This window comes from Penicillium mononematosum (genome assembly GCF_028829835.1).
Source record: "Penicillium mononematosum strain IBT 11891 chromosome Unknown utg000001l:1.0-4488741.0:1.0-4491989.0, whole genome shotgun sequence".
Taxonomy (NCBI): Eukaryota; Fungi; Ascomycota; class Eurotiomycetes; order Eurotiales; family Aspergillaceae; genus Penicillium; species Penicillium mononematosum.
In genome coordinates, this window is record NW_026643271.1 from 767,137 (window position 1) to 792,182 (window position 25,046).

General features: G+C 48.4%; 13 protein-coding genes across 13 annotated transcripts; 5 read left to right on the forward strand and 8 right to left on the reverse strand.

Annotated features, from left to right (window-relative positions):
- Positions 1-1,161: 1,161 nt before the first annotated feature.
- On the forward strand, positions 1,162-2,935 carry N7519_000278 (uncharacterized protein; the record flags this gene model as incomplete). Its single annotated transcript, XM_057287057.1, has 2 exons — positions 1,162-1,788; positions 1,811-2,935. 2 exons carry the CDS (start codon positions 1,162-1,164, stop codon positions 2,933-2,935), a joined length of 1,752 nt encoding a protein of 583 aa, XP_057153140.1.
- Positions 2,936-3,467: 532 nt separating this feature from the next.
- On the forward strand, positions 3,468-5,082 carry N7519_000279 (uncharacterized protein; the record flags this gene model as incomplete). The annotated part of the gene is made up of 6 exons (XM_057287058.1): positions 3,468-3,531; positions 3,597-3,681; positions 3,975-4,102; positions 4,155-4,812; positions 4,867-4,953; positions 5,013-5,082. 6 exons carry the CDS (start codon positions 3,468-3,470, stop codon positions 5,080-5,082), a joined length of 1,092 nt encoding a protein of 363 aa, XP_057153141.1.
- Positions 5,083-5,834: 752 nt separating this feature from the next.
- Positions 5,835-6,674, reverse strand: N7519_000280 (uncharacterized protein; the record flags this gene model as incomplete). The annotated part of the gene is made up of 1 exon (XM_057287059.1): positions 5,835-6,674. One exon carries the CDS (start codon positions 6,672-6,674, stop codon positions 5,835-5,837), a length of 840 nt encoding a protein of 279 aa, XP_057153142.1.
- A 1,605-nt stretch (positions 6,675-8,279) lies between these two features.
- N7519_000281 (uncharacterized protein) lies at positions 8,280-9,754 on the forward strand (the record flags this gene model as incomplete). Its single annotated transcript, XM_057287060.1, has 5 exons — positions 8,280-8,360; positions 8,411-8,600; positions 8,657-9,163; positions 9,216-9,611; positions 9,660-9,754. 5 exons carry the CDS (start codon positions 8,280-8,282, stop codon positions 9,752-9,754), a joined length of 1,269 nt encoding a protein of 422 aa, XP_057153143.1.
- A 957-nt stretch (positions 9,755-10,711) lies between these two features.
- Positions 10,712-12,916, reverse strand: N7519_000282 (fungal specific transcription factor domain-containing protein; the record flags this gene model as incomplete). Its single annotated transcript, XM_057287061.1, has 5 exons — positions 10,712-11,231; positions 11,293-11,522; positions 11,579-12,303; positions 12,362-12,771; positions 12,912-12,916. The coding sequence occupies 5 exons, from the start codon at positions 12,914-12,916 to the stop codon at positions 10,712-10,714; spliced, it is 1,890 nt and encodes a 629-aa protein (XP_057153144.1).
- Positions 12,917-13,606: 690 nt separating this feature from the next.
- On the forward strand, positions 13,607-14,927 carry N7519_000283 (FAD-dependent oxidoreductase; the record flags this gene model as incomplete). The annotated part of the gene is made up of 2 exons (XM_057287062.1): positions 13,607-14,137; positions 14,193-14,927. The coding sequence occupies 2 exons, from the start codon at positions 13,607-13,609 to the stop codon at positions 14,925-14,927; spliced, it is 1,266 nt and encodes a 421-aa protein (XP_057153145.1).
- Positions 14,928-15,003: 76 nt separating this feature from the next.
- On the reverse strand, positions 15,004-15,462 carry N7519_000284 (uncharacterized protein; the record flags this gene model as incomplete). Its single annotated transcript, XM_057287063.1, is given in 2 exon segments — positions 15,004-15,329; positions 15,342-15,462. 2 exon segments carry the CDS (start codon positions 15,460-15,462, stop codon positions 15,004-15,006), a joined length of 447 nt encoding a protein of 148 aa, XP_057153146.1.
- Positions 15,463-15,605: 143 nt separating this feature from the next.
- N7519_000285 (uncharacterized protein) lies at positions 15,606-16,112 on the reverse strand (the record flags this gene model as incomplete). Its single annotated transcript, XM_057287064.1, has 3 exons — positions 15,606-15,773; positions 15,841-15,912; positions 16,008-16,112. The coding sequence occupies 3 exons, from the start codon at positions 16,110-16,112 to the stop codon at positions 15,606-15,608; spliced, it is 345 nt and encodes a 114-aa protein (XP_057153147.1).
- Positions 16,113-16,795: 683 nt separating this feature from the next.
- Positions 16,796-18,722, reverse strand: N7519_000286 (uncharacterized protein; the record flags this gene model as incomplete). Its single annotated transcript, XM_057287065.1, has 5 exons — positions 16,796-16,882; positions 17,106-17,153; positions 17,253-17,336; positions 17,389-17,853; positions 18,393-18,722. The coding sequence occupies 5 exons, from the start codon at positions 18,720-18,722 to the stop codon at positions 16,796-16,798; spliced, it is 1,014 nt and encodes a 337-aa protein (XP_057153148.1).
- Positions 18,723-18,800: 78 nt separating this feature from the next.
- Positions 18,801-18,983, reverse strand: N7519_000287 (uncharacterized protein; the record flags this gene model as incomplete). Its single annotated transcript, XM_057287066.1, has 1 exon — positions 18,801-18,983. One exon carries the CDS (start codon positions 18,981-18,983, stop codon positions 18,801-18,803), a length of 183 nt encoding a protein of 60 aa, XP_057153149.1.
- Positions 18,984-20,784: 1,801 nt separating this feature from the next.
- Positions 20,785-21,672, forward strand: N7519_000288 (uncharacterized protein; the record flags this gene model as incomplete). Its single annotated transcript, XM_057287067.1, has 2 exons — positions 20,785-21,393; positions 21,442-21,672. 2 exons carry the CDS (start codon positions 20,785-20,787, stop codon positions 21,670-21,672), a joined length of 840 nt encoding a protein of 279 aa, XP_057153150.1.
- Positions 21,673-21,901: 229 nt separating this feature from the next.
- N7519_000289 (putative L-serine dehydratase) lies at positions 21,902-23,141 on the reverse strand (the record flags this gene model as incomplete). The annotated part of the gene is made up of 3 exons (XM_057287068.1): positions 21,902-22,865; positions 22,937-22,990; positions 23,050-23,141. The coding sequence occupies 3 exons, from the start codon at positions 23,139-23,141 to the stop codon at positions 21,902-21,904; spliced, it is 1,110 nt and encodes a 369-aa protein (XP_057153151.1).
- A 410-nt stretch (positions 23,142-23,551) lies between these two features.
- On the reverse strand, positions 23,552-24,410 carry N7519_000290 (uncharacterized protein; the record flags this gene model as incomplete). The annotated part of the gene is made up of 2 exons (XM_057287069.1): positions 23,552-23,837; positions 23,908-24,410. The coding sequence occupies 2 exons, from the start codon at positions 24,408-24,410 to the stop codon at positions 23,552-23,554; spliced, it is 789 nt and encodes a 262-aa protein (XP_057153152.1).
- Positions 24,411-25,046: the final 636 nt, after the last annotated feature.

The window sequence follows — 25,046 nt, forward strand, 5'->3', positions numbered from 1 at the left end:
ATCACAGCGTCAAATTTCTATTGGGGATAGAACGTAATCCTCTGGGAGCGAGAGGAAAGAAGATTGACCGCTAAGGTCTTCAAGAAAGCAGACTATCAGTGCCTGAATGGGCGAATACACACTCCAATATTTCAAAACAACGTGTTACTATTTCCATGCTCCAGTGCAAGACAACACACTCGAAATGAAGGTAGCATTACAACTCCCGACCCAGTTGCTGCAGGACAGATACAAATAGATGATCACAGCGGATAAAGCCGGACCTGTTCTTAGGGCACATAAGCATTTGAACAGCACCAAAAAGGTTCGCCTGCAAAGCTCGCTGATGAGGTTGATGAACGTCTATATGACTGACAACATGAAATACGGATTGATAGTATGCAGTTGGAACTTCACGAGAACAACCGACTTGTTGGGATCTACATTATGTAGGGACTAAAGCAGAAGGGAGAGAGTTGTATTAGGAAGAGAGACAAGCGAGCTCCTTAACAACTATCTAATCTAGCGAACGCGACCTGTCTGAGGTATGAAGCAGGCACCGAGGCATCTACCACCACACGACTAGTGGCTACGATGACAGCATTGTGTTTAGTTCTCTATGTACGGGCACTCTAAATATTATGGTGATCTGGTCTTGCGTGGTCAAATAAGTCAAACGTGCTTTCCAGAACCGTTGAAGTTGGCCCTTTACTCCGCAGCTAACGTCTCCAAATAGTGCGATCAGAAGAATACCTTTGGGTGTCTAGAGCGCCTAGAGATTCTGAGGTCCGACCACAAGTCAGAAATCCAGTAGTCTACGCATGCGAATTAAATGCCATTGACTCGACTCGACTTGCTTATACACCGGATACGTGCCTTAGGCGGGGTAGCTTACCCGTTCCCACTATTTTCCAGGTTACCGGACCAACCAGAGGAGCTGCGGGGAGATCAACGTAATGACCCCGGTAAATCGGAGAGACAATATTCTCTTTCAAGGTTTGACCGTGATTATTAGCGGGAGTCCACTTGACGCAGGTGCAAAAATTGGCGGTCCTCGTTAATTCAAACGAGGGGTAAGCGACCTTGCTATTTTATCACGCATCTCGCTCGCCGAGGTAACCTCTTGGTGAAGAAAAAGGTGCCCAATTGGAGTCCTGTCATTTAGCAGTCCGTGATAACAACATGGGCCCATACGTCGCATCGGTCTTTGAAGGGACGGCCCATGTCAGAGGCAAGGCTTCTGGAACACTTATTGCAAGTGGCCTAGAGCTAAGCTTCTGGGGCGGTGTCAATTCTCAGACAGGAGAGGTTATTGACCGCCATCATGACTTGAGCGGCCATCATCTCCACGATACTGTCCTTGCCATTCCCGGTGGCCGAGGTTCATGCTCTGGGAGTGGGGTTATGCTGGAACTCCTCCTCAACAACAAAGGACCGAAGGCCATTCTATTCGAGAGACAAGATGACATTCTCGCTCTCGGCGTGATGGTTGCGGAAGAGATTTTCGGCAAAGCCATACCAGTGGTCACGATGAAGCCGGACGATTTCCGGGCGATTTTGGGCATGAGAGGAAAGACCATCTACATTGATTCCGACCGCGTTTCTGATGCAGCCTTTCATGATACACACGGTGACCACACACAAGAGCCAACCAAAAATTACTTCATCGACGGTATGCAGCTGTCAGACTTCGATAAAGAATTGCTCCAAGGACTTCATGGGGAGGCCTCTTCTACTGCGATCCGCATCATTTTGCGAATGGCAAGTCTACTAGGAGCCACGGAATTAATGAATGTGACCCAGGTCCACGTGGACTGCTGTCTTTATACAGGGCCAGGATCTCTTCTGTTTGCAGAAAAGCTCCGGGACTGGGGGGGGCAAGGTCCGAGTTCCAACAACACTGAATTCCATCTCTATCGATCAGAATCGTTGGCGTGAACAAGGTGTCGACAACTCATTTGGAGAAGCAGCCACACAATTAGCGAAAGCCTACACCGACATGGGCGCTACGCCAACCTTTACCTGTGCGCCATACCAGCTTAAGACAGCACCAAGACAAGGAGAACAAGTGGCTTGGGCGGAATCAAATGCGGTCGTCTACGCTAATAGCGTACTTGGGGCTCGAACCATGAAATATCCAGATTTCCTGGATATATGTGTCGCCCTCACTGGGCGAGCTCCCAGAGGAGGAGCGCATTTGGACATAAACAGATTGGCGTCGCTTATTTTGAGAGTTGATCTTCCGGAGGTGGATACTATTGACGATTCCTTCTACCCCATACTGGGCTACGAAGTTGGTAGCCTTGCTGCAAATCGGATCCCCGTGATTGTTGGGCTACAGGCACTGGCACCGTCGAGAGACGATTTGAAGGCCTTTGGCGCTGCGTTTGCAACTGTTTCTAGTGCGCCCATGTTCCATATGCTGGGCGTCACCCCGGAGGCAACTTCACTTAGTGCCGTCGTGGACGAAGCGCGTCAAATACCATCTGTCGATATCAAAATGGAACATCTGATTGACGACTGGCAGAGGCTCAATAGTGCATCCGAGCAACAGCCCGTCGATCTGGTCTCCCTCGGCAACCCACACTTTTCATTCAAAGAAATGAAAAGGCTGGCTCACCTCTGCGAAGGCCGAACCAAGGCACAAGAGGTTTCAGTCATAGTGACATGTGGCCGGTCTTCTTATGGCTTAGCCTCCCAGGCAGGGGTGGTAGAAGTACTGGAGAATTTCGGCGTTAAATTTATGACCGATACTTGCTGGTGCATGATCACGGAGCCGATAGTTCCGACAACTACGAATGCTATCATGACAAATTCTGCGAAGTATGCTCATTACGGGCCGGGTCTGACGGGACGGAAGTTCTTTTTGGGAAGCCTCATGCAATGTGTGGAGGCTGCATGCCAAGGCAGCTATACCAAGGAGATACCTCAATACCTGCTGAATACAGATGGTTAATGATTTGGGGTGCCCACTTCGTTTTGACCTTGAACGCCAACTGAAAGGAATTGAATCCCTTATTTGCGACCTGCGTTGCAGATAAATAGATTCCGTCCAACAAAAGGAGGAGCAGTGGGCGGCCCGACAGCTTGAGGCGAAGCCTCGTCGTCTTCTCCGGATGATCTCTATTAGACTCTGTGGAAGTGGGTGCAGACTACAAGTGATGTTGCATCTGGAGGGCGAAGACCCAGGCCAATCTCTACAGTGGACTGCACAGGCAATCTATGTTTCACTTGGTTAATTTATTTATTAGTCATTTCCTGATCCCTAGGAAAGAAATGCCGACATCGCTAGCAGATTGATCATAGTAATGGGCTCTGGTGGAGAGATAAATATACTAGTGAACTATTGGGACATTTCTAATATTGCGACATGATGGCGTGTTGCCAATAACGTGCTACTAGGTAAATATTACTCTAAGCCACCTATTTCCCCGCAGCTATAAGATCTAACAGTAGTCCCATTTTCTCCGCTCATTGTCAGAAACACAATGGGAAGCATAGCAGCAACACCTTTTCGAAGTCCGTTTCAGGACGTCCCGGCGGGCCGAACAGGTAAATAATACAATTGACACATACATGAACCCGAATTAAGAAAGCATGACTAGATGGCCTCGCAGCTCTCGTTGGACAGTTTCGAGAGGATACCGATCCCAGCAGAACTGATCTTCTTGTGGGCGTGTATAAAACGGAAGAAGGGAAGGCGTACGTGCTACCAAGTGTGAAAGAGGTATATATAACGACCCAAAATTTACCATTCTACGCCCCTGGCACATCACTAAATCTTCGATGTTTACATCGCAGGCAAAGAACAGGATATTCAATGACCCAGACTGGCATCATGAATATCGCCCTTCCGCTCTGGGTTCCCAGATTTATAGGGATTTAAGTGCCAATTTGCTATTTGGGCGAGATCATCGTCTTTTGCGGGAGAAAAGGTAAAAGAACGCTGATCTCCTCTATTACGAATTCTCTACATATCTGACTTTATTTCTTAGAATAGTTTCAACACAGACGCTCGGCGCAAGTGGCGGCTGCCATGTGGGCGCAGTTATATTGAAAAACCATTATGGGCCGTGGAAGGAAAGTGGGAACCCCGAGATTTTCCTTCCGAGCGACTCCTGGTGTAAGTCCTCGCTTTACTCGTACATCCGAAAGCAATCATAACAAGATCCTAGTGAATCACCCTTTCGTATTCGCGTCTGCTGGAATTAAGACCAGCCTTCTACCTTATTTTAGCAGCAAGACAAACACATTCGATTTTGAGAGCTTTTCGGAAGCTATAAAATTATTGCCCGCTCAATCCGTCATTCTTCTTCAATCTGGAGCCCAGAACCCAACTGGATGTGATCCATCGCTAGACCAATGGCGAGAGCTGGCCTCGATCTTCTCTCAACGTGGTCATTTGGCATTCTTCGATGCTGCATATCCCGGGTTTGCCTCAGGAGACATTGACACAGATCTCCAAGGTGTTCGTTTGTTTGCTGAGAAGGAAATCCCGCTTGTTTTTGTCTCAACATACGGGAAATCCTTCGGGCTTTACAGCGAACGCGTTGGAATTCTCTCAATTCTTGTTCCGAACGAGGAAGTGGGAAAGAATATAGAAACGCAATTGAGACTACTCGCAAGAGCAGAGTCGGGCGCGCCGCCCGACTTTGGGTCCAAGATTATCGAGACGGTCCTATCAGATCAGGTATTGGAGCGCCAGTGGCGACAGGAAGTGCGCGATATGGCGAACCAACTCAAACACCGTCGAATTGCGCTGAGGGAAGGATTGGAGAAGTTGGAAACACCGGGTGACTGGCGCCATATCACTGATCAGAATGGAATGTTTTCGTACGTTTTACCAAGATCAAGCTCGGGGAGATTCGCCATACTGACTTTCTATAGATATGTTGGATTGTCCGTGGAACAAGTCACTCTGCTCCGGAACAAGTACCATGTTTATCTTCAGGACTCTGGGAGAATATCTATCGCGTATGGTTGATACACATATCTTGGGAATAACGGTTAAGCTGACATATTTCTTTACCTAGTGGGCTGAACAAATTCAATATCGACTACACTGCTCGCAGTATCAGTGCTGTCATCAAAGCTACAGCCTGAAGAACTTGCAAGGATTTGCGCAACCGGTCATACAATAGACTGACTGGGACAGGATATGTAGGTCAAGATAGAGAGGGTTTATGATATATATCAGTAGTCCCCACAAGCTCTGCTGCAAATAAGAATGAAAATTTGCACAAAATCTTTGTTCAGCCAAGACAATAGCACCATATTCTCAATAAAATAAATAAAATAAAATTAGCCAAAATATCGAAAAGCAAGACTTGGTTATGGTGTGGAAGGTGAGAGGAGTGAAAAATATCTGCTGTTGCCTTTATTTTTCGGAAGTGCTTCTCAATACATTCATGGCGAACATCCACCAATCAACTGGGCTTGTGGTTTAGTGGTATAATACTCCCTTAGCATGGGAGTGGTCCGGGGTTCGATTCCCCGCGAGTCCACGTCTTTTTGCTTTTTTTCCCCTCCGAGATCGTCGCCAAGACATGCACGTCGTGCCAAGACATAATGGCCCGAGCCGTGTGTTACCCGCATGCGGTCGGGCAGCAAATACCATCTCAATGTCCATGCTGACCACCAAGTGTACGTAACAAAAACACCGATACTATACTTCCTATTTTCATGTAAAGAAACACCCATGGGCAGGACTATATCACAGGGCGTGGTATGCGAGAGGAGTCAATTCTTGCTGAAACTAACTTTTGACGGAGCTATCCAATTCAACCACCTCCCCATGAACAAGAATTGCGAAAAGCACCCAGGAAACGAAGATCCTAGATGGTGAAGATGCCGTTCTACTTGGCAGGCGGGTCTTGAGTGACTGTACGTTGAGCGGGAACCGTAGCCGGAGCCGAAGCCGGTTTATCCAAAGGGGCGTGGTTCGCTGGGTTGCGGAAGCAGTTCTCACTGGAATGACCAGCCTGACGTTGATGAAACTCGCAAAAGAAAGGGAGATGTTTACCCTTATTCAAGCTAAAAGAGTGAGCCTGATTGAGAGCGTTGAGGCGACGATCCTCGGAAACAACGAAGTCCGCAAAGGTTGCTTCGATAGTTGTATCGGTGGAGACCTTCGAATTGAGAAAGCCGTCAAGCCATGAGCGCGCAGCCGGGTTGGCGCTGACAGCATGCAGGAAATGATAAAAGATGAGAAGAGGCGTGAGCTTGGTGGAGTTGCACTCTTGGAGCTCAGCGAGGGCGGCGCGCCACTCGTTGACGAAAGCCTGAGGCTGGTTTGAAGTGTATGTGGTGTTGATGAATTTGAGGAAATTGGCGAAGCCAGCTTCGTACGACCGGGCTGCGAAGGCGCGGTGGAGGTTGGCGTATGCAGTACGTGCATTATTCGCGTCGAGAATGTAGAACTTGGCCGTCTGATGAACCGTGGCGTTCAGTAGCGGAAGGAGGTATCGACTGGCAGTATCCCACTGGGCATGAGCCTCGACTTCAGTGGACGTAGGCTGTGTGGGATCGACTGCACTGGGTTCGCTCCACACGCCGGTAAGAAGTCGGTAATATCGAATGTCGCGCGAATCGAGGGTCCACTTCAGTGCAGTATTCCATTCTGTGAAATTGGACTCGCCGACGAGCGTTGGGACGAGGTCGAGAAGGGTCGGCTCGGCAAAGCCACTGAAAGCCATTGTAGCGATGAAATTGATAAAAGAATGGTTGAGAGTGGCTGGATGGAGATGGGGTATTGATAGAAAAGGAACGAAGATTTTGCTTGGTGGAGTTGCCTGTGGGCGTCGTCGCACTTGGGGAGTAGTGGAAGTTTTGTGCTGGTGCGACAGCTTCTGGGAGATGAAGAAAATTTCTGGGCTCCCGGGACCAAAAAAAAAGAAGATCATGATAGAGAAGGAGCGACGAATGTCTCATAGGCTATCAAGTTCAGATCTACTAGAAGGGAAACCCCAAATTGTGTAGCGACTTCCTTACCATTGAAGCTAAGATGGGAGGGAATACCGACTCCTATTGCACCCATGTTCTATAGGTGGGTTATTACAGCATCGACTTGGTCATGTCTTTTAAGAGGCCTTTTAAGAAGTTCTCGTAATGTCTTTCGATGTCTTCGTTTTGAATAGGATGATTGACGACCTCGACGATCGATGTTCCCATGCAAAGTGTAGGGATATGGAATGGACCAAATTTGGAACGTCGCCTGGCATTTGAGGCCCTAAATACGGGAGCTGACTTTGCTCTACTTGGTCTATACACACCCGACATGATCCGGACTCTAGTTGGCATGTTAAGCATCACCTGGGACTCTGCCATATCAATTTGACGTGAAATGTAAGGCGATTTTCTCTTGCCGAGGCTGGACCGCAACCTTGGAACCTTGGAATTGGTAGGGGGTTATTGACAATGAGGAGGAGGCCCTTCCTGATTGGAAGCCTGAGGCAGCTTTGTCATTAGATTGATAGGTCTCTCCTTTCTCAGATATCTTCTGTGGATTCATACATATGCACGTGTCTGCTTCTGTTAGTAAATCGTATTATATCTTTTAAAACTACTCCGGAGTTAGGAGTAGTCTATTGCCAAGTGGATGTCCCATTCCCACAGCAAGGAAGTAACTACAAAGCTCTATAACTAGGAAAAGCAACATTTCCCAATCCCATCCAGTGTACTTTGTACTAACTTCAGCTTCAAATACGGAATACTCCGTAGTTACGTAGTATATGCCAGGATCCACCGGCCCGCTAATCTCCGACGATCCCAGCAGCTGCATGAACAAGTCACATCTAGGCAAACTTGCATAGGCCCGATCAACTTTCAGCTCCCCCACATTAGTGGATCGTGAGTACGCCGTGCATCTTATGTGATATACAAAATGGGTATAGTTAGAAAACAGTGCATTTGTTTGCTTGCTACGTGTGGAAAACCGGAGATTTCTTGCAGCCATAACACCAAAAAAGGGATTCTTGAATTACTTCATCGGACATTGATAATTCATTGACATTCTCCACAATATCGCTCGCTGCTGTTCTAGGTGTGTCGATATGTCCAACCTCCTTCTATTTCAAGACTTGCATACAGCGTCAGCTCTCCAATCCGTGAGTGCTGTGGACGAGGTTACATCGATTGCCTAATTTTCAGCTATGGCTTCTAGCAAGGATGTTATTGGGGTCTCCGGGGACTATGGCCATGCTAATACATAAATAGGGAGCTGTTTCTGCTCGAAGGAAGACCAGAATCGCATCACAACTCCCAAGACTCATCGAAAGAGAGACGACAGCAATACAGCAGCTATGCATTACTTGAGCACCCTCGGGGTGTTTGCCTTCCTTCCCTTTGCGTTATCTGCATCTAGCACTCCACCTGAGCAGATAGTAAGTGTCACACTTGAATGTCCCAGTTCGACTGTACTGACTTGTTTCAGACGGAGATTTGCAAGCAAAGAGGCCAGGTCCCTCAGCGAACAGAGAGTGGCTGGAATTGCGCTCAGACGTCTCCCATATGCGACTCCGACCAGGATCAAAGTACCTTGCACGAGGATTCCAAGACCGGAAACTGGATCTGTTGCCCGAAGGGACAAGAACTGGTCGATGGCTCTTGCACAGGTGGAAAGGGTAAGTCAAAGAAAAGGAGCAGGTATTACCTTTGCACTTAAACTAATAACCCACAGACCCAGTTGTTCCTACTCCCAAGCCAGTACCAGGATCCTGCGGCATCCACCTGAAGGACGCAAAACTTGAAAGCCTTCTTCGGGCCCTTCTGGTTCAATGCTTCCCCCACGAACACGCATCGTTGGATGTCTTTATCCAGTACTATATCACCGTCCTCCACGAGGGTATCAACCTGATCGAAGTCATCTACAAGAACGGTTGCGATGCACCCGACCCTAGCCCTGGGCCTACCCCCAGCCCCGCTCCGGTTCACCCGTGGTGGCAATGCCCGGCAGACAACTCGACCCCATGCAAATGGCTTCCTTTGGAAAACAACAAAGCCCGAAAGAGCCTAGCGGCAACCTCCGACCACAAGGTCCTGCCGAATCCCAACTTGCCTGTTGCAAACTACAAGTATCCCTTCGATACGCTAGTGACCAAGTTCCCGGATGATGACCTGGATATCTATGTCAAAGACCAGAAGCTCCAGGCACAAGGCTATGGAACGAGCTATCTCATTCCCGCCGGTAAGTGATAACACAATATAGAAATGCGCATACGAAGGGACTAATTGGTTAGGCACATCGGGCGATGATGTATACTATAAATCCCCCAAGGGAGCCCAAGTCCAGTTCTATGGAGCTTGTTCAAAGGATACACCATGCATTGGCAACGAAGTGGTGGCCTGGCAAGGCAAGTTGCTCACAACCGCTGCTCCTGATATGGAGATCGATTTCAGTGGTTACGACTACGATGTTGTTTTCACTTTGACGGATACCAGCGTGACCACCGAACAATACGTGGTGCGCGCAGATGGCAAGGAGATTGGCAGAACACACGGTCGGTTGACTCTTGGGGATGATAAATACAATACGAAGCACATCGCCAAGACTACCAATGTTGGTGTTGACGCTCTGGGGGCCCTGAAGAGTATCGCGAATGATGGGTTCTGGGGTTCATTCCGCATTCCTAAAGGTGAGTGACTCGAAGCTTTGGGTGGATGAGATCCTAACACAGTGTTAGATACCAAGACAGTGACTGTTCATCTCGACCATTATTCTCCAGTATATCCAAACTTTATCTTCGAGTATCGGATTGATAAGCTCTGTCAATGCTAAACAAGGCCTGATGGAGCTTGCAGTGTCCGTTGTGGCTCCAGCATTGACACCAGAGGTTATTATGATGGGTGGAAGGGCGAGAATTATCATTTTAACATTGGTAATACTTGGCTGAGGAAGTTGAAGAGACAATTGCTATTTCAACAATAGCGGGTTGTTGATTATGAGTAGTTGGTCTACATTGTCAACCTTGAGCATCTGAACATAACAGAATGCTTTAGAACCAGCAGTGTCTATTCACAACCTTGGAAATGAAGCACCAAATTACTAAGAAAATTTATTACCTATCCATATGTAACACGGCATGAGAGCTTATATCAAAGACTCCATGGCCTCCTGGTGGATCTCAGGTCTTTACCCAAGGATGGATTATTGGTGGTATTATCATATGCCTTGACACTGATGACAGTCACTACTTTTGGGGTATAGGTGGGCTATTGATTCTGAAAGCGAGTCATATATCGTTTGTGAGATAAATAGCCAAGTCTGCCTGCGTGAATACCTGGCCACCTCACTTTAGTCGATGGATGATGGACGAAATGGATAAATATGATACTATTTAGACAGGAGTAGTGATTTGTTTGTTCTCAGATGGCGCTCGTCAATTGACTTTCCTTTGTATCCCCATTCCCAGTCCTTCCACGGAATCCTAGCCCTGTACAAGCCATATAACCTTCAGCTAGCAATTCCACTAATAATCTCTTCAATACCTGGCGTGGACAGGTTGGAAGAACTCGGGCGCCGGAGATACCCTTGGTCCTCGTGACTCTGACCCTTCCTAGAAGTTGAATATTGTTGCCAATCTCGCTCCAATAAAATGAAGAGCCAAATCAGCACAAAGCTAGAGACTAAGCCAATGGAAAGATGTACTGTATTCAGCCGTAAATAAGAACAACATTCTTCCCTTGATAAGAAGATGTTTTACATGCTATAATTCGCCTCAAATTATATCCTGCCTCATGTCTCCGCCCCCGAATAGTAGGTGTCCCAAGAGAACCAGTCAAATCCGCTTCCCTGACTAGGTCTCTTATTACCAAGGCGAGAAGACATGTCTGGTCGATTGGTGTCAAATATCGGCCATGCGGATCCCATATCTGCAGGCAACCATTCGAGATAGTTGGAGACGTCTAATTCTCCAAGATCCAAATCCATCAGGTCTTCAGGATGCTGGCCATAGGTGTAGGTGGGCTGAGTGGGCGGCGGTTGGAATGGATTTGCAGGCTTTTCGTATGTCTGGGTCAGGACACGACCCGAAACATGAGTCCGAGCTAGTTGTAGGAAGACAGATGCAGTATGCTGCAACCTGGAACATACAGTGGCTAGTAAGCGCATCTGCGATCTCATTGCCACGAAATAGTCTACCGTGGCAGATAAAAGGCTCAGATCTTGCTCGACTGTAGCTATCTGGGGGCTGTCGTTGTTGACTATGTTTCCGAATATGACAAAGAAAGGGGTAAACGGACAATACAGAAGTTGCCTTATTGAATTATATTAGCGATATGAGCTACGAAAGTGGGTGTAAGGATTTGGGTGCATACCATACTACTCCATTGTATACCGAGCTCCAATTTGACACCATGAAGCTCAGTGTAGAGATGGCCTCGCGGGCAGACGAAAGGCGTAAATTCGACGAAGAGTCATCCCCCTTCAGTAGCAGAATGAGGGAGTTTAAATACTGGAACTTCATAGTGCTGATTCCCAAGTTCATTTCGCGCATTTGGCTGGCACTTGCCGAGGCACTTTCGGCATGGGCGATGGCTGTGAGGGACTGTTCTCCAATATTAGAAAGCTCAAGCTTTAGCCAATTGAAAGGGTGTAAGATACCTGATTGGTGTCCAAGTACCAAGTCTCGAGGCTTGATCGAATCTCTTGCTTTCGATGTATTGAGCCATCCGTTGCGAGAAGATCCACAACTGACCCTGCGAGCTTTGCCCACTGAATATAATGTGTGAAAAACTCAGAACCATAGCGCGAGCCATATACAGATGGCTGCCCATTCACAAACCACGCACGCTCATGCGGTTTGAATTTGAGCAAAAAGGACCGGTCTGGTAACGGGACGTTGTGGTAGAACGCTGTGGGAAGAAACGCCGGTCTGCTAAATGAGAGGGAGCAAGATTTGTCTATTAGGAAGAGGAGCCAAAAGAGACAAAGCCGTTGCTGTCGCGAGTCAGTGTCCTGGTGGGTCGGTGAATGTAATCCCAGAGCTTGGGCCTGTCTACATGCATGTCCTAGCAGCATCCAGGATAGATTTGGCGCAGCATAATCCTCGCCATGCATTGCTAGGAAGCACAAAGCCTGCACATTGACGAGACATGGTTCGAGGAAGATGCTGCTATCGTTCAGCGCGAGTTGCACGTTTCGCCGGAAGTTCTTCGTCTCGCTATTTTCTCCATTCTCATTGGAGACGATGCAAAGCATCGTATAATTGAAGTAGGCGATCCATCCCCGTTCCCGGACTTTGTGAGGTTCAAATACCACTTGCCGTACGACGTCGTCCGACGGAAATGAGAAGAATGGTTCACCTAGTTCACCATCCTCCAAGAATCCTAATTTGGCGTTGGGAGGTCAGTAGTTATCTGCATTCTCGAAGAGAGGAGATCTTACTGCCGATCAGCCGGTAGCCGATTGCCTTCGAAGGTATATAGAATGTGGCGGAATCCTGTGCAACTTGTTGCTCAACTTCCGTCGTGGTCAACCGGCCGGAGAGATATTGAAGCTCCGAATGCGCATTCTGGCTAGTAGTATTTCCTGATGACTGGCGGATTGCATCAATGTTGGCCGATGCCTCATCGAGGAAGGAGCAAGAATGTGAGAGGCCAGTGTGGAGCCTGGACTCAGAACCGACATTTTTTGTAGGGATGGTGCGACAAACCGGGCCCGATATCCCGGTATCCGTCTGAGGTGATGCCGATGTAATCGTTTGTAAGGCTCGATTGACAGAGTCTGTCAACTGCCGGACTGCGTGCTCAAGTCGCTCCAGTCTACTTTCGACATCGATTTCTGCTGCCGAGTCACTTGTTCTGCGAATGTCAGTCCCATGTTCGTATAAAGATGTTTGGCGTTCTCACATGTGATTTGGAGTCGGAGTTGGGTGGGTAGTGGGGGGGTTTGTCTCGCGAGTATTCACAGCCACTGGGCCACGGCTTGCAGTTACTGCATTTTGGGAGTTCCCGCGAGCACCTTCAACAATTTAGCGACCTCATCAAGAAAAACTTGACTTATAGCTGGGTGCGGAATACTTGAGTTTCTTCTGCCGGCAGAATGTGCACTGAGAACGTCAGTTGCGATCAAGGTGTTGGTGATATCGTGGTGCCTACCGCGAATCGAGCGAATTTGACTTCCATAAGCGGAAGTCACGAGTGGTCCCTATTGTTGTCTCAATCTCACGTCCAATACAATTCAGCCAAGAGATGAAGAGGACGGGGGATGCTTGGCCCGGCCGCCAGGACTGTAGTCCGAGAATAATGCCGTTGATTGGCTGGATTCGGACAATCCCGTTTTGGACCAATCGGAATGGTTCATTCCGGGATTTTCGGCATCACGGCCTCCGGTGTCCGAGACGAGGCCTTGATGCAGATCCAGGAATTTGTTGGGATTAGAAACAGTATATGGGACTCCCACTAAAAATGACAAGCTTTATCCAATCGTTGCTTGTTCGGCCAGATATGCTTCGTGCCGGCTTGTCCGTCTGGGCGTTCGTTGAACGGCATCCCGAGAGTCTTGGCGAAGGGGCTTTCAAGTATAAAAACACCCATGTGCCGAAGTACATCGGTGTCTCTAATCCCCCATTATATCCAGTCATTTGAGCATATCTCACATTTCATCCGCAACTATACCACGACAACAACAATGGAAGTACCTCCATCAATCGCAATCATCGGTGGTGGACCAAGCGGTCTAACCCTTGCTCGACTATTGGAAGTGAATGAAATCACTGACTACGTTGTCTTTGAGCGGGATCAGTCCTCAACGCCAGGTCCGAACAGACAAGGTGGAACACTGGACCTGCAAAGAGACTCTGGTCAAGAAGCCCTCAAGCGAGCTGGCTTGTTCGAAAAGTTCAGCAACGAACTAGCACGCTGGGACGCTGCCTATTTCCACCTTCTCGACTCAGCCGGGAAGACAATTGCCAACTTCAATAATACACTTGAGGACCGTCCTGAGATCGATCGCTTGCAACTTCGCGATCTTTTGCTCGAATCGATTCCCCAGCACAAGATTCGCTGGGGACATGGTGTCAAATTCGTCGAGAGGAAAGCTGGTGATGAAAACACTGTTGGTGACAATGGGTGCATCATCCATTTCACGAACGGTTCCTCTGCCACCGGGTTCCGACTTGTTGTAGGCGCCGATGGTGCATGGAGCAAAGTCCGTCCTTTGGTAAGTCTGCATCCGAGAACCGATATTAGTTCAAATTCTAACGTCGATTTTCCAGGTCACGTCCGCATGGCCAGAATACTCTGGTAAATTTTACATCGAGGGGAAAATTTCGCACAACAATCCGAGCTACCCTGTTGCGCATGAGTTGGTGGGGCCTGGAAACATGCTCGTGCTAGGCGACCAGAAGATGATAGCAGTGCAGCAGCTATCGGATGGTCATTACCGCGTTTACTTTGCCCTGAACGTGCCTGAAGATTTCTACAAACGCGTGACCTCCGTTCACGCTGATGCCAGCAAGGCCACCGAAGAGATGCGTTCACACCTTCTTTCCACCAATGAGTTCTTCGCGAATTGGACACCGAATTTAAAGGCTTTTATCGAAAATGCGGAAGGTCCATTCCGCCCCTGGCCTTTGTATTTCATTGACCCCGAAACAGTTGGCTGGGATCGTGACGTGGCCCCTGGCGTGACCCTGATGGGGGATGCTGCTCATGCTTCTACTCCCTTCATTGGCGAAGGGGTTAATTGTAGTATGCATGATGCAGTTATGTTGGCGGAGTGTCTCATCCGTCACTGCGGCAGCAACACCACGTTCGCTCATGTGGAGGAGGTAAAGCTGGAAGCTGCACTGGCCGCATACGAAAAGAATATGTTCAAGCGTGGACAGGATTTAATTCGACGCAGCTGTGAAAGTGGCAGAAGGTTGTTTTCGGATAACGCTGGTCCTCTTGTTCTCCAGATGTTTAGTGGTGATGCTGACAGTGAACCTGTCGAATCTGCTAATCTCTAGAAGGAAGAGAAAGATGGGAAGTTAGCGAGCTGAACGTTAATGTCTTACATAGATATGGAGAAGGTTTTAGATAGATTTATCGTTTCGTCTTCAGATTTTGGAAGTCTGCAAAATAGTTCACTATGCTAGGCAATGCAGCGACAGGGAAGAAGCCCATCCTTGTATTCCGTGCCTGTCCTAATAGATTTGACCTCACTATGTTCGGAGTGAGGATGGTTCGGGTCTTTGGAACTGGAATCCCACGAAGATCATCTGTCCGAATTGTATGCTCGTCCCGCTCGCAGTAGCCAACCAGACCCACATTTTTCATCCAATGTTTGCCTAGGAACAGAGTATAGATTGGGGCCTTTGGACCATCCACCACCACTGCTGCAATGACGCGGGTGGTCTCGGCTACCACTACTGTGATCTAACCAAGGTCGTCTGTCTTAACTGTGCTAGAGTCTGCCACTTCCATCCCAGCGTTGTTCAATGGGGCAGTACGACGATTCAACTTCGACACAGCACCTCTCGGAATCATGTTCCCAGTAGCCATCGACAAGGACCCGGGACAGCTTGCTCTGGGTAGTGACGTTGTCCTTGATGGCAAACACATCAGTCTCGTAAACAAGAGGATAGTATTACTATCTATGGGCCGAATCATCGTGCGAGCAACCAGGGACTTTTGTCGATCCATCCTCACTCGGTATCCACATAACTTTCCTCACTTTCGGCAAATAGTGCCTGGAACCATGCAAGTGCGACATCCTGGCCACCCTGGCTGATACGGCCAGGAGGACACCGAGCCACCATAACACCATGCTTGCGGATGTGAGAGCGGAGGACGCTGGTGGTTGAAAGTGGGACCTGTAATGAATCCATTAGCAGTCAGTCGGTACAATGCATGGTTGGGCAGAGGTGTTAGTGAACTCACGCGGCGGTATTCGCAATTGGTCATGCGGCAAAAGACTTCGCCATGATGCACGATAACATCTCCACTGGTCGTCTGTTCCGCTGTTGGTTTCATAGATCAGCAATTATTCGATTGGTGCAAATAATGCCTCAAATGGTTGCCCAAGGTTATATTAAACATGCACTAACCTGCTGGTACGGCGGGAGACTCAGATCTCCAGCGGCTACCTCTTGGATGTAGCGATGGTAGACCGCACAGGAGTGCAAAAACACGGGCCCGATAGGGCTGAACATGTTGAGTTCAGCTGCGAGACTCGACAAGATGATTCAAATGTTGTGAAGAAGAAAGGTTGCCGGGATGACGGTCGTCGGGGAAAAAGGAAAGAGAGCGAATGGGTTAAAAGCAACGGAGGTGGCCAGCTGGTTCCCCAGTTTGGCTAGCAAGTCCTGATAGATGCTCTTCACCTCTCACCGTTACTTTTTAGAATAGCTGCTTAGGATCTTCGTAAGCCCTTTTTGGTACTTGTGAAGAAGTCTACTTTCACTTCCAGATATGGATTTAGCAGACCAAATACCCACCGGCCTTGAAATAGGTAGATAGGCAAATTGACAGGTTTTTATTCTTTGCGGAGGATTGGACATTCTCACTCCACATTATGAATTCCCTGACTGTAGACTTCCATTTCCCTCACTTTGGATCTACTTCTTAGTTCAATTGTTATTGATACCACCAGTAAACGCTAATCCACAACAGGAATCACTGGTGGCACGAGCGAGGAGAACCATGCTGGGGTGGGCTAAACTGTGAACCTTGGAACCTTTCATACTTCTTATCCCTGTTGTGAGTAAAGAATTGGTGGGCTCGTGGCATCGAAACAAAGGTGCGTGGGGGGGACAATAGCGCCAAGTGCGAAGGCTGCAGTGGTGTCACGGATGACGGCGTCGTTGTTGACACGTAGGTTCCCTAGCTTGTCCGCTTAGTGCGCATTATCCTCTTTGCCGATATCCTGATCATCTTCATCGTCTTGATCCCGATCCCCTTCCTCCCGATCAACGAAAAGAGACTGATATCACGCAATAGCAGCGTCCATGGTGCGCTGGCTGACTCGCCTAGAATGCATCGGGGCGACTATCACCCTATGGATATGGAGGTGCATGTGCAAAGTTTCTCGTGTTGGCGAACGGGGTCTGCGACGAACGGATTAGCAATCATTTGCTATAGTAGACCTAGAGTCAGCAATGCTTCTTAGTAGGTAAACCCACACGGCGTTGTTCGCAGTTAGTTACCCGGCAGAATACCTCGCCACAGTGCACAACGATCTCTCCAGTGGAGGTCTGTTCCAATGTTAGTTTGGTCAAGTAACTTGCTTAATTGGTTGAAGATCTCCAAAGTTTTTAGGGTTGAGTCAAGTGTCATAATTCAGATGTACTCACATGCTCATATTGCGGGAGACTCAGCTCCCCAGAGGCTACATCCCGAAGGTAGGGGCCGTGGGCTGCGCTTGCGCGCAAAACGCGCTGTCTTGGTGCTAAAGTTGTCTGACAGCACATATATGACCTTCTTATCAACCGCAGATTTCTGGTCAATGCAAATGAACTCGCAATCATTTGCCAAAAATAACTCGGACTCGACTTTCTGAGCAATTTCCCACATGTCCTGGACAGTACCGTCTAGCTCGCCAGCTTTCCCGGATTTCCATGGCATAAATCCACAGCTCTTAGCTCCTGTATTGTAATAATTATCCAGTCCACCGTCATAGCCTTTGGTCTCGGCTCGAATCTCCCGGTCTTGGTCTTTGGAAAGGTTATTTGTGAGATAGAATGCGGGTAACCATGAACCTCGATAGCTTGATGCTGTTTGCCACTCACGGAAGCTGTAGCAGAATGGTTGAACTGCATGGCATAGGTTCTCCTTCTCAATAACCGGGTCAGGCTTGTAAAACTGTGGTCGTCTCCCCGTCCCCGGCTTGATGAGTCTGTCTAGCGTGGTTCGTGATGCGACCCTTGTTAGAGGAAACCTCCACAAAAGACGGGGCTAAAACGTCTGTAATAGGCTGAAGTAGCAAATGCAAAGCTGGAATCCCTGCCGAGAATAGTGAGACATGGGGACGATAATAAGATGACCAGAATGTCATCAAGTCTCGGCGAGATCTGATGGCATGTTTATCCCATGGTATTAGCTCAAAGGTCATCCTTGGCTCATAAAGATCACTTTCAAAGTCGCTCTCGCCGGGTTCGGTCGATTTTAACTTCGCAGTTTCCTTTCTCACAGCCTCCTGAATAAATGAGGCCGTCTCGCGGATTTGGTCAGGGGTCGCGGGAAAGAGGAGAAATATGACCAGATGCTCATCACAGGGGACGTTTTTCCATGAAGAACTTTGAATAGATCGTGCATCTCCTATTCGGGAAACAACGTCGGTTGCTAATTCAACTGGGAGTCTGGAAAGAGCTGCAACCATAGCCTCCAATTAGGATTCGCATCCGAGCGTGGCTTTCAAATCAGTTGAAAGAACTGGGCGATCAGGGTCATGGAGCTCAAGTCCTGGGTTTTCCCAAATCTCTTCTTTCCAACACCTCTTCATGATAGTCGGACTTTGTTTTATCTGCGACTGAGTTCGATTTCCAGGTGTCGTCAAATTTTGCAAACATCTGCGCGATCTGCTGACCCCTACAGTTCTCTCGCCGCGCCCAAACGGAAATACCGTCTACAGTGGATGGCTTTTCGTTGACTGAGATCAAGATCACCGACAAGCATGTCCCTTCACCCGGGCGGAGGTTCCCGGTCAGTTGTCTTTTGGAAAGTTCATCTGCAACCATCAATTTGGAGTGGCCTGACTGGTACGCCAGGACAGCGAGTGCATACAAGTTGGCTTGGCTCTCCCGATGCGAGCCTTGCCGGGCCATGGATGCAAGTAGGGATACGGATGGTGTGAATGTTTGAACATCATTTCCTCGACTTGAAGTATTGGCTTGCGTTTGACATTACCCTCTCGTTGAAGAGTGTTTATCTTCTTGGGCATTGGGGCGCAATCGCTGCACGAGCTTGTCTCTGCTCGCGTCGTCCAATTCCGCCAAGATGACGAGCGGCCATGTCTGGTCATCCATATTTCTGATGAACTTCACCCTGTCGGCGAGTGTCAAATTCTGATCAGTACCGTTAGCCATTTTCAATGACTGAGTCCGATATAGGCTATCAAAACGAAGTTAAAAAGCTCAGATGCGGAGGATTCTTCCATCCCACAGGCCGCCCCTGAGCGTCCCGACGCTATCCCAAGGTTAGGAGATTTCCCCGGACACGCTTTGGTCCTTTTGCCTTGCCCATTTTCCAATCAAACATTATGCTAAGCCAAATATAAATATATTAAACCATAATGTAGAATAGCATGGAAGGAACCCCGAGCGGTAAATTGGTGTGTTCAATAAAACCCTGTTGCCCAGCGTGCCGCTCATAAATATGTCGGTCATGAGAGGCAATTGCTGGCTCTAATCGATACTGGTGCTTTATTTAGTTTACTGCTCTTTCGCCCTTTGGATGCTTTTTCTTTATTTTTCGCAGGGCTTATTGTTCACATTAGCTTTGTGCCCATTCTTTGATTAGACCTTAAACAATGGTATTGCTGCACCTCCTTTGCTCTCACTTCGTGATATCTGGCATGCTTAAAACTAGGCACTGGACAACAGCTTTCAGACCCGTCAACTTCAAGGGCTGGTGAGTATGATTAGACCTTTCTATTACCTCACCTAACCCAGCTCTTCAGCCCCTGATCCGCAATGTCTAGGTATTCTCCATGGGAAGAAAAAGGACGAAGCTTACAGAGATGGATGGAATGCGAACCTGAACCGGGGTGTCCATACCCTAGATCTACATTTTCAGGAACGTGCAACCCCCAACCCCCGGAGTACTTCGTCACCCACGAAACTGTATGGTTGGATTCAATATGGGCCACCTGGATATACCCTCTTGATCTACCGGATGAGCTTAACAAGGTAGAGATCTGGAATCGACAAGGTCCACCTGTGGGCTGGGAGGGGCGCACTGGACGAGGGGTAGTGTTTCTTGATTGGATCCGTCGATCAAGGCGAAGCACTGCTCCACACATGTCTGAATTTACCAAGGCTGCCTATGAAATGGATTTTCCACTTAACAGCCTCAGATATGTATTTGTGACTGACATCTCTGAAACTGACACAGTGCAATGTATTCGGGATGAGGTGTACAGATCTGGAGGGCTCCCGTATCCTTCTAACGAACAGGTGATCTGGGGTCCTTCGAGCGAGTTTGATGCCCTACTGGGTACTACAATTGGTAGGATTATTGCGTCTTTTATTCTGTGCGCGTGGGGACAAGGTAGAAAACGAATTACAAGGATTGTTTCTTTTCACGATGGTGAGCACCTTCAACACCTGAACATGCGTTTTGATATTGAAGATATTTGAGGAAAGATTTAGGTATCCCTTGGCTTATCTTGGTACGTAGGTTATTACTTACAGTTTCTATTTGATATAGTGTTGCTAGCCATATGATTGAATGTTCCTCAACCTTAGATTGGTGTCAGTTGGTAGTGTCAACCAGATTGACAATTTCACAGTGGTCCCTTGAGAGCAGATTTAAAACTGGCTGGCCTGGGAAAGTTGATGGAATCAAGCGATATGCTGTCCCTATAGATTCAAGTCTCAGTTCCATCCAAACATCTTAGCATAACTTGTTCGGTCTAGTCTTACTGACACATAAAACATAATGGTCATGGTCTAAGTTATCCCTTTTAGGTAGGAATGCCGAGGAAAGTCCGGTTGTTATGACGTCACGGCTCAAAGTTAATCTAAATTATGTAAACACCCGTGGACCCGTCCGGGTGGGCATCAAACAACCTTGAACCTTGGTAGAAATCAGGGGCTCCCAGTGTTGGCATCCCACCTTATATCCCACCTTGTACCCGAGTCGGATTGCAATATCATCCTAATCGAAATGGTCTATCGCCGGGTCCTGAAGCCGTATGCGGCCGAATTTCTCGGCACTGCTCTGCTAATCGTCATCGGGGATGGAGTGGTCGCCCAATGCCTGTTGTCCGACTACAATTACGGCACCTGGTTGTCCATCAATGTCGCCTGGGCTGCTGCCGTCTCCCTCTCCAGCTACTTGTCTGATCCCAGCCCCACCATCAACCCAGCAGCGACTCTTTGCCTTGCTCTTGTGCGTCCATATGAAGGGCAGTGGAAACAAGTCCCCGGCAAGCTGGCTGCGCAGTTCCTGGGCGGGTTTGTCGGCGCTGCCATCGTATATATCAACTACCGTTCTGCCATCAAAGCTTGGGACCCCGAATACACCATTCCCGGCGGATCGATCCTGAGCCCGGTCGGTCACCATTCGGCGGGTATCTTCTCGACCTACCCAGCTGCCTTCTTCGAGTCGAACTGGGAGGCTGCATTTTCTGAGATGCTGGGCTCGGCTGTGCTGATGTTTGGCTGTCTCAGCATCTCCGACCCGAGAAATGCTCATCGATTGCCTGCTCCACAGATCGCTCTCTTTCTGCTACTGCTTATGATTGGAGCGGCTTTGGGCTGGCAGACCGGCTACGTATGTTCATCAGCTTATCACGTTAGGAAGTCGTACTAATGAAACTAGGCCATTAACCCAGCTAGAGACTTTGGGCCGAGATTGTTCTCTGCTATCATCTACGGCCGAGAGGTGTTTACGGCAGCCAATTACTATTTCGTTGTTCCCCTCTTCGCCCCTATTGTTGGCTGTGTTTTGGGTGCTGCGACTTACGATGGGATGCTTTTTGAGGGAGAGGGATCGCGCATTGCCGATGCGCTGGACGAAGTCGAGAATCACGGGTCTCTTCGACTGCAGTGATATTTGGGCTTTGAAGACTCAAGATAAACTTGCTAGCATGGGGTTAACCTGGGTTATCATTATTAGACATAGACTGACGTTAAGTGGGAACAAGAGGATGAGATTGGAAACTAGATCCCTTTCGAAATTGTACCTCATACTGTGGTTTCAATACCCTCCATCGTTGATGGGAGAGTAGGTAATTCATGACCTTCCGCAAGGTTTTTCACACATCAATTTCCGTAGGCTTTCATCGCCAACCATTGGCAAGCTTCTGGCGGTAATCCGAGATAATTTCAGGGGAAACATCATTTCCTCCACATACAATGATAACAACTCGACTATCCGGTGTGAGTTCTGGCATGACTTCCCTTAGCCTATCTAACCCAACTTGGACACTTATTCCGCAAGCCAGCTCGACCTCCAACCGCAGCTCATCACACAAACGCACAACTCCCTTCGCAGCATCAGCATCGGTGCCCACAATACTAGTGACTTCCACACCAGGCGGAGGAGATTGCGCGTTTTTCAGCGTCTGCTGTGCCACGCAGAGTGCCCCCAGGGTGATTGCCTGCGATGTGATGGCAGGTAGAGTGTGCAGATAACCCTTGCGTACCGAGTGCGCCAGCGAGTCCGCCCCAGCTGTTTCAGCAGCGAGAACTCGAACGTTCTTCACCTCTTTGTTAGGAAGCGTTGTCGGTTGATAGGCCGGCAAGTGCCTCTCAAGGCCCTCAATAATCCCGTTTAAAAGACCGCCACCACCAACGCTGCAAACGATTGCATCTGCCGGGAAAGAATGATCGGTATCGGGTTCGCCGTAGTGCCTTGGAGGTAACTGCTTAACTATCTCATCAATCAGAGTCCCTGCACCTCGCCAGATGTCGTGATGATCAAATGGTGGGACATAAATGTTCCTGACCAAAGGATCCAACTTGGTGTCTTCATTTTCGATGAAATTCTCCCGCAGATATGCGTCTGCTTCAAACCAACTGGCACCATGGCGGACAACATCCGAAGCCCCTGCAGCGCGAATTTTTTGGATCATCGTAGGCTTCGCGCTAAGGGGAACAACAACAGTACAGGGACAACCGAGATCCCGGGCGGCTATGACTGCTGCCATCCCCGCATTGCCTGCTGAGGAGCTGAAAAAATGCAGGGCTCTGCCATTGTTTGATGGATCAGAAAGAGATGTGAGGATTAAGTTTCCAATGCCTCTAAACCAGTCAAGTCTGTATCAGAACACGGACCTCTTTTGACCCGCCGCCATGTGGAATACCGCACTCACCGCGATTTGAATGAGCCGGACGGTTGGAGCGACTCTAATTTGAGAAAAATTCTACTATACTTGCTGTTCAGTGTCCGGAACTTCGATTAATGAGAATAAAAGCCCGATCTTACCATCCGGCAGCCTTTGAAAGTGTCGCCGACTCGATCAAAGGTGTGTCAATCCAGGGTTTCTTCAATTCGTATTTTGTATCGAAATGGCCCATTTTCGAGGCGAAAATATAGGAACAATAAAATATGCTCGTCTAGAAAATCCGAGACGTGTTTAAACCTGGAATTTATATTGGAGACATAAGGCTTCGGTGTCATCAGAACCAGTCTTGCCGACGCCCTTCATTTGACATTTGGCTCCTTGCAGGGAGTGGGTCTGCAATCTGGCAAGTCCAAGGAAATAGTAGCAGCTGTAGCAGTAGGTGCCCCGATTTCGGCAGCAGACCCGCTAAGCTAGAGAAGAAAACTAAAAGGTGAATTAAGAAAATAATGAGGAGGTATGACGGAAATCCGAGAGGAAAGAGACCGAGAAGAGAAATAGATTCTGAATCTACACTGATGCCTGATTGGCGCCTGTAGTATCAGGCATAAACTGTATGCCTGTACAGAATCCATTTCCAGCGAATTATGTCCACAACACTTGCTGTTCCGAGTCCGAAGAATAATCATCCAAGACCTGAGCTGAAGAACGTTCACCACGATCCAGAGCAACCCCCGGTAGCCTATATATGCTAGTCTGCTGATCCATCGGCAACGGAAGTCGTGTCGTGCAGTCAGTGTAGACAAAGATCGTTTCTCCGTCGACAGTGCCATCGGGATATCGTCGTAGATCATCTACGCAGTAATCTATGCTGGTGTGCATATCACCCATGCAGCGGTGCGCTTCGGTTTGTTGGTAGGACATTGTCCCACTGAGACACGAGTTAGTTGTCTCCATCATTTCTTCGTCTACCAAGCGAATAACAAAGATGCTCGACTTACCACACAGTTTTCTTGGTAGGGATCCAGCTCCAGTACCCGCACTGTCCATCCTTCAAAGGCATCTCGTAAGACATACCCTGAGCTCCCACATCAGCCGTGGTCTTTGACTGCCACCCTCCACTGATTCCATCATTCAAGCCCTTCTCGAATTGAGGCTTTATATCTACAGACCGAGTCATGGTCTTCGTAAAATCGGCAATTATACAAGGAGGCCCATTGCACCAAACGTCCAAGGGAAACTCCTTCCCATAAACAAAGCGAGTTCTGAGTTGGCAGAACGCCACGCACGAATTCGACTGGTAGTCCATATGGTCGCAAATGCCCTCCGAGTTGTTCAGATACTTTGGTGGGCATACTTCACTTAGATAATCGTGGTAGAGCACTGGCATGCTGTTCATCCCATCGCAAACATCCCTACGGAGGAGCGCACGGTCATGGTCCTGAGGCGCCCCAGTCACATGCACAGAGAGGAAAAGAGATATCAGAGAAAAAGCTTGATACATAGTGGGAGTGTCAAATGGCGGCAAAATGGTGCGGATGGTAAATTGCGGGGATTACAGAGGTGTTTTGGCCCCCAGATAGCGCATCACGCGGACAAAGACGGGACACATCAGGGCACTGTTATTGGGCTATGTATTATTCCTCATTTCGAACATAAGCACAGAGTTTGGATATTTTGACAGAAGTACTTGCAAAACCAAGCGAGTCCAATGACCAATTCGCCCTGGCACCATACAGCAGACCACTAGGCTTAATACTAAGCCTGTTACCCATATCCATGGATGGATAAAGTATCGAAATGAAGAAGCGAATATAATTAAATTTTGACGTAAATAGCTACGCTTTTAGCACATTATCCGTATTCCTGGCCCCTTTTATATATCTTGCAACAAGCTCATTAGGTCCATACTAAAATAGCTTAAAATACCGGGCGGGCGTTTATTGGGTAGACATACATGGTCTCCGTAGCTGTAGCCGAGTAAATTAATTCTAAAACTTCAGCTGGGCCAAAATAACTGTATCTCCTCTCGGAGCAAGCTCGTCTCGAAGTAACGCTCCTGAGTACAATATGCCCAGTCATAAATAATTGTCTTCACCCCCAGACATTGTATGTAACAGACTGGAACTAGCATATTGTT